This window comes from Hippoglossus stenolepis, chromosome 6 (genome assembly GCF_022539355.2).
Source record: "Hippoglossus stenolepis isolate QCI-W04-F060 chromosome 6, HSTE1.2, whole genome shotgun sequence".
In the NCBI taxonomy this organism is placed as follows: Eukaryota; Metazoa; Chordata; class Actinopteri; order Pleuronectiformes; family Pleuronectidae; genus Hippoglossus; species Hippoglossus stenolepis.
Window position 1 is genome coordinate 8021645 of NC_061488.1, and position 7279 is coordinate 8028923.

Genomic DNA, 7279 nt, shown 5'->3' on the forward strand with positions numbered 1-7279 from the left:
AGCTCCTGTCCCAATAGACTGTGTAACTAGAGACTTACAGGGCGACCATGTGAATAGTTCACATGCCGCAGACAAGAGCCGCTATAGAAAACAAATTACACAGATAAATCAAAATGTAAGGTTATCGACAGCTCAGATTCTCACTGAGGTATTTGGCTTTGATACGATGGTGGTTGTATTTCAGGCCCTCTTAGTTTGTTTACTTGAGATTTAGAGGAGAGACGACGTGTGATCGGCCTGTGAATGTTGAAGACCAGCAGGACAAATGTGGAATGAGATGGTAAAATAAGTGTTTGACCTCACCGCTGACTTTATCTGAGAGTTTATAAAGCATAAAAACCTTCCAATAAACGGACCCAGCTCCTGTTTTACACAGTTTCCACAAAGATAAGTAAAAAAAAAAAACGAGGCACTCTGCCAAGGACAGAACATGTCTGAAGGATTCATCAAGACAAACGCCCACGGAGAACCTCAGCTCTTATCCTGAAGCCGGTGTGGTAAACTTGAAACTACATTATTCAGACAAAATGAAAGAATTGGACAAAATTGGGCGTTGTTTTGACAAATGCATCTTGTTTATTACACGAGCGCACATTCCAATGTCGTGTAGCAATATGCAGACGCTGTGGCCGTCAGGGACAGGAGAGGGGAATAAAAAGTCCTGAGGGTGTCTTTAAAATTGTTGAGTTGTGTATGATGTGCTGACCGTAACGTGCACAGTACACAGACCTTATCGAGTATACTGCTTGAAAACGAAAATAGGCTCTGCTTTGTGCACTCGTTCATTTTCTGCACAGGTAAACCGTGTCAGCCTCTCATGAAGGAGATGTGTAAACTGGCTGAGATAAGATTTTTAAAAATGATATTTAAAACTGTGTGTCCTCTCTAGAAAATACAAGTAATTTGGATACATTTACACAAATTCAGTTTACATGGGAACCAAAAGTAGTTACGATCTGTATTTACAACAATGCAAGAGATGGTAGAAAAATACAGGAAACATTCTGATACAGTATTTGACTAAATCTTGCAAAGTCGTCCCCAAGGATCTCTCGGTGGCATCCAAAGTCAGATTCCAGTTTTTCCAGCAGATGGCCGTGAGAGAAATACAAAAATAACACTCTGGGTCGTCTCTTATTCAGGATTACTCCACTCCCTTCATGAACTCCAAGAACTCTGTGGAATTAGGGGAAGACACAGTTTCAGGGAAATGAGCTCAAAACAAAAGTGGAAGGTCTCGATTTTTTGTGTGGAATGAATGATAGAAAGTGCTTGTGAGGTCATTTGCTCCACGTAACAACGTCTCTGTGTCTGTTCTATCTTTTGACCACAGTTGAACCTCCTCACCGTCATAGTCGATTTTGCCATCGTTGTTCTTGTCCCCGTCTTTCATCAGCTCCTCGATGTCGTCCTCAGTGATCGCCTCTCCTGTAGACTCCAGCATCATCTTCAGCTCGTCCAGGTCTATGTAACCATCTGCGTTCCTGCACAATAAAAGGAGTAAAACGTGTATTATTAGACCATAACACGTCTAAATTTGTTTTTTACAGATGGCAGTGGAGGAGGTGGTGTCCCTGTGTTTGACAAGGGGGCTGATAATATCCTGAGTTTGAACGTTTGGGAGCCATCAGTGCGGGAAAAGTAAAGAGTGTGGTGAGTTTGTTCTTTGATGCTCGGACGAGGTGACTGGCTTACATGGAGTGGGCGTTTGGAATACTCTGCGCTGTCAAGAGGGATTACGGAGCGAACCTACATGCAGCACTCTGCAGAGCTGCTTGGCATTTTGTCAGTACACATAATTACACATGGGGAACATACTTTGCTGGAAACGCACCATAAGAGCAATTTGATTGTCTGCGGTGTCAGATAATAGCATTCTAGGCATTCGTCATGTCTGTTATTAAAGTTTGCTTTTTTATATATTTTACAAGATTTTGACAGCGAAATGTACTTGTGGGCATAAATTCTGATAATTATTAACTTATCAAGTTAAAAAACTTGAAACATGGAACTCACTTGTCAAACATGCGAAAAAGCTCTGCCAGTTCTTCCTCTGATTTCCCTTTGCTGTCGTCCTTCATGCACCTCACCATCATGACCAGGAACTCGTCGAAGTCCACCGTGCCGCTTCCTGTACACACACACACACACACACACACACACACACACACAAGGTACTTCATCATGTCATGTCAATCCACATTGGATATAACTGATGGCCAATGCTCTCCTCAAAGGTCCAATCTGTGAATATAAAAGGTCAATATGTTTTGAATTCAAGGCACAGTGGTGTAGGCTGCAACGCCTCGTTAATTAAATGAAATATATTTAATACAAAAGCAACAGGACGGCATTTAAATCAATTTCAATCATTTATAACAACGTAATTTTCAAGTCCAAAAATTGAGCCTTTAAATGTCCCTTCATCTGCAGTTGGGTAGTTAGAAGAAAACCATTTAAAAACATGTCACACATACTGAATCTTTACCAACCACTCCAAGATGCTAATGCTTTACATTACATGAGAAATTCAACAAGACTTGTGAATCGCCTGATATGCATTCCCCTTTAATCCAGTTTGACAAGTCTCGTTATGTTTAAGAGCGTCGACTATCGTCTGACGTGAAGTTCAGAGGCTCTGAACCACACTTGTCTGCACGACACGATTCTTCGATGATGGACCTGCCAGCTGTCTGCGGGGATGAAGAGGTCAACAACAACCAGCAGTTCATTTTGTTCCTCGTGCCGCGTAGCACAGCAGCAGCTTTGATTTACCGTCTTCATCCACCTCGTCAATCATCTCCTGCAGCTCCTCCGGTGTTGGGTTCTGGCCGAGCATCCTCATCACCTTCCCCAGCTCCTTGGTGCTGATGCAGCCGTCCTCCGCATCCTGCACGAAGATGTCAAAGGCGGCCTTGAACTCTGCAACAGCACAGCAGCACACATAGAAAAACAACCCTGTGTTAGACCACGTGATATGAACCTGCACAGGGTGAACCTCATCTTTTTCTTCAACAAGTTGTTCAGTAATGTTTGAACAAAGCATGAGGGCATGTCTTTGTAATGCTCACCATTTTTCTGCTCATCTGTCAGCTGTTCGACCTGTAGGAGAGAAAATGTCAAAACATAAGTTACATAACTGGGAAATACCCATTTTCTCTACATTTTCACGTACGACATTTTTTCATGTCTAATTGTCCCAACCAGTGAGGTTATGTTTTCACCCGGTCCCTTGGTTTGCTGGTTGGTTTGTGAGCAAGATTACACACAAACGGCCGAGTAGATTTCCATGAAACTTGGTAGAAAGATGCAGTACAAGTCAGGAAAGAATTTTGATTTTGATTTTGTGCAATTCTGAATGAAGGGGGCGGATCCTGAATTTTTATTTTTGGGTGTTCATCATTTTCACTATTTACCTAGGGAATGATTCATGGATGGAAAAATTAGGCTCATTTAAGGAACTGACATCTATAAGCGTGTGAAGTTTGGTGCAGCTTGATTGAATCTGAGGGGCCTGTCGGACCTTGGCAGAGCCACGCACTCTACAATGTGCCATTCTAGTTCATTATGGATATAGTTACTTACAACAAAAAAGTTAAGCTTTCAAACATTCTGTGAGTTATTTTGAAATTGAATGATGAGATCTTGAATTATTAAGTGCGAAACCAGCATCCGCATCATCTCTGTCTGTTTTGATAACTCTCAGGTCAACAAAGGCAACGTTCAGGCCCCACAGGCCCGGGCCATCCCAGAGAAAAACCACAGGACCTATATATCATGTGTGAGAGCCAGTAAGAGGAGCAGTTAAAAATAAACAGACAGGAGGATCAAGAACCACAGATAAAGGACACAATACACAGTGTTTTAAATTAGCATAGCTGTGGATCTGGCCCAACAATGGAACTGTAATCCTGGAAAAGCTACCACGAATGAGAGAGGGAGACAGGTGCTTATGTAAGAGTTATTGTCTGTCATCTACCATAAATTAAACACACACACACACACACTCATAAACACATACTCCTGTGGTGATGATGTATGAAAGAATCTGAGCAAATACATGTAATGCACATTCCTGTGTGTTTTTTACTGTCTCAGCTGCACGGCTCACTTAGGATGCGAGGGGGACAGAGGAGCCAGCTGACCGAGAGGAGCCACACAGCTCCCCGGCTCATAGATAATGCTGGAATTCAGCCGCCGGGGGGGTGGGGTTATCTAAACCTGAAGCCCGTCACTGGCACCACAGAACCACGGCCGCGGAAGCGGCTCAGCAACTGGCCAAAATTAGTCTTGTGAAGTGCGACCGTTCCATTTGAAGTCATGAGCGAAGCAGCGGAGTGTGGAGCGGGGGGGACCTGTCCAGCCAGCGACCTCCTGAGTGGCTCCTGTATCAGCTCTGATAGGGCTGAAGTAGGAGGACATCAAGAGACAAATATGGTGTCGAGGCCCTTTTGACATCAGCTGGTGATGGAGGTCAATGTGCTGTGCGAGTCGCATCAACAGGGATTTGTCAGTCATTCCACTCATGTCAGAAGTCACAGGCACAATGTAATGAGGAATCTTTCTACAATAAACACGTCAGTTCCAGGATAACACCCGGTTCAATAGGACGGAATAAAGTACAGTCTTAAATGGTAGATCAATGATTATGTATCAGTAGATACAGATGTTGGAGCTTCTGGTTAATGATCCAAAACATCAGATTCAGTTCACAACTCCACACTCTCATCTTTCTGAGTTGTTCGAGGAACCTACCGCTGCTTTGTAGATGTCGTTCATGTTGGAGGCTCGTCTGCTGCCTGTCCTGACGGCGTCCTGGCACAGAGGAAGGAGGTACTGTCCAGATCAGGGCAGGACACTGGCCTCATCCTGAGAGGGTTTTATAGCCAGAGCCTGGCAGTGTCTGGCCCCTCCCCGGGGCGACCAGCTTCCCCTCTGTTTGTGCCTCAGCGTGCGTCCACCAATGTGTCTGTGTATGTGTGTCATTTGGCCAATCTGTCACAATCACCGGGCTCAGATAAAAAATGTGGCAGCTCTTAGGGGGGTATACTTTGGAATGGAATGAAGTGAGGGGGGCATGCGTGGTGAGGCCTAATCTCCAGGGAGGGGGCTATAGAGACACTCAACATTCCTCTAGACCTGGACCAGAGACGCAGAGGGCTCAGGAGGGTGTGTGTGTGTGTGTGTGTGTGTGTGTGTGTGTGTGTGTGTGTGTGTGTGTGTGTGTGTGTGTGTGTGTGTGTGTGTGTGTGTGTGTGTGTGTGTGTGTAGGGTAGGGGTTATAGAGGAGGTGTGGAGATGGAGGGTGGGATGGGAGAGATGCAGACTATGAGCAGAGGGGAGAGGAGAGAGAAGGTGTGAGGGGTTAGACCTGGTTATACAGACAGGTGTCTATGAAACAAACTTTTCATGCCAGACGTTTTAAAATGATCACTGCAGGAAAGTATAAACAGTAACAGTAATGATGGTTCAGTTCCATGTAAGGCCTCTACTTAGCCATGACAGTGCAAAACACCAGGGTCCTGGGCTTGGAAAACCTATGAGTTGTACTTTCGCTGCTGAGACTCGTCAATGTTCCTGCTGTGAAAGTGGAGCATTAGGTCAAAGTCAAATCAGCATTTTCATCTGCAGAGAAAGAGTCAAAAAGGAGAAAAATGAAGGATCCATTGACCCAAAATGATAAAATAGTGATATTGAAATTGATCTTCTCTTACTTCCTGAGATTTTGAGCGTATTGCTTCAATCCTAGAAAACAAGAAACCTCTGACAAACTATTTAATTACCTCCCAGGTAACGTTTCGGGCACAGGCCCCTCCTCTGAAGAAGAAGCCTCAGCTGCTGTGTGGACATTTCTTCTCTTGTGGTTTTTGTCACTTCTATCCAGCATCGAGGGCTTTTCAAGTTTGGACTTTTGCTTCTATCCCATCACAATGGAAGTGAATGGGATTTTCTTACTTATAACACTCAAGATGACTTAAAACATCCCATTGGATATTCACTGTGAAGAGGTTCCTCTTACTGAAGCCACTATGAGCAATGAGTAGCAGAAACACCAACATGGTATTGGTGTCAAGGCAGAAATCAGAACCAGCAAAAGTAAAAACCTTAAAACCCACAACAGTCATAGAAATAGTCGTGAAAATACTGGTGAACAAAAAAATTGAAGGTGGAATATGAGTGTTTCCAGATATTTAACCACAAACGTACACCTACATGTTTTAAAACCACATGCACACTGGTATTCAAATCACACATATTAGATGAAACACATGTGAGTCAATCCCAAACTCTGCATGATTCACTTAGATTGTCGTTCTTTGCCCTCATGTGAGACCCATGTGCGGACAGCAGAGGGTGCTGTTCACTACATCTCCACTAAATTAAATTGTTGCGCAAGGCTGCCTCAGGATATCCAATTTATCAACAGTGGGGTAGGTGAGAAATCTGGGTCAAACAAAGCAAACACTTGCAGACACATTTAAATTGAATTGTACACAGCGCAAGACTTTGCAGCATACCCCCTCCCCTCTGTGTTCTTTGGAAACAAGGCCACCTCAATCACTTGACTGCGTGATTCACACACACGTTCACACACGTGCTCTCACAGAAACCTCACACGCACACACATGCACACACACTGTGGCAGGCATTCTAAGTGACGAGTGATCATGCTGGTTTATAATGGGATGCTAATGGGGACTGGCACAGCTTACAAGCATCATACAGCCACTCAGAGAGAGAGAGAGAGAGAGAGAGAGAGAGAGAGAGAGAGAGAGAGGAAGCTTACACTCAACAACATACATGTCCTACTCTTACACACATAAAAACACAGATCTGACAAAGACCTCACATCCGTGCACATCCGGCACACACACACACACACAGACTGTACCTCCATGGAGACAGACAGGTGGACACATGGGGAGGGGCAGGAGCTGGAGGTAAAATGGTTTTGTGCTGCTTGTCCTTGTGTGTTCTCTCAGTCATTCGTCAGAATTTCGTAATCATAACACACGGCAGTGCTCGGTGCTGCTGGAATTCAGAGCAGAAGTGAATCGTCATCAGTGGCATTGACTCCATCGGCTGAAACCCAAAGCATACTGATGAGTCTACATGGTCGGACACACACTGTGCAGCCTGGTGGGCGCCAACGGTGACGATCAGCCCTGCAGGAGGTACCAGACTCTAATGTAAAGCTTTTTTGAGCACGCACACACGTGCACACCCACACACACACATGCTTGAACCATAAGACTGGCACACACATCAAAGAAAAGCA

General features: G+C 44.5%; 1 protein-coding gene across 1 annotated transcript; it reads right to left on the reverse strand.

The window, feature by feature from the left end:
• Positions 1–553: 553 nt before the first annotated feature.
• tnnc1a (troponin C type 1a (slow)) lies at positions 554–4905 on the reverse strand. Its single transcript, XM_035160200.2, has 6 exons — positions 4756–4905; positions 3072–3102; positions 2776–2922; positions 2017–2131; positions 1348–1484; positions 554–1176 (listed from the first exon to the last, which is right to left on the reverse strand). The coding sequence occupies exons 1-6, from the start codon at positions 4777–4779 to the stop codon at positions 1145–1147; spliced, it is 486 nt and encodes a 161-aa protein (XP_035016091.1). The 5' UTR covers positions 4780–4905; the 3' UTR covers positions 554–1144.
• Between the last annotated feature and the right edge of the window lie 2374 nt (positions 4906–7279).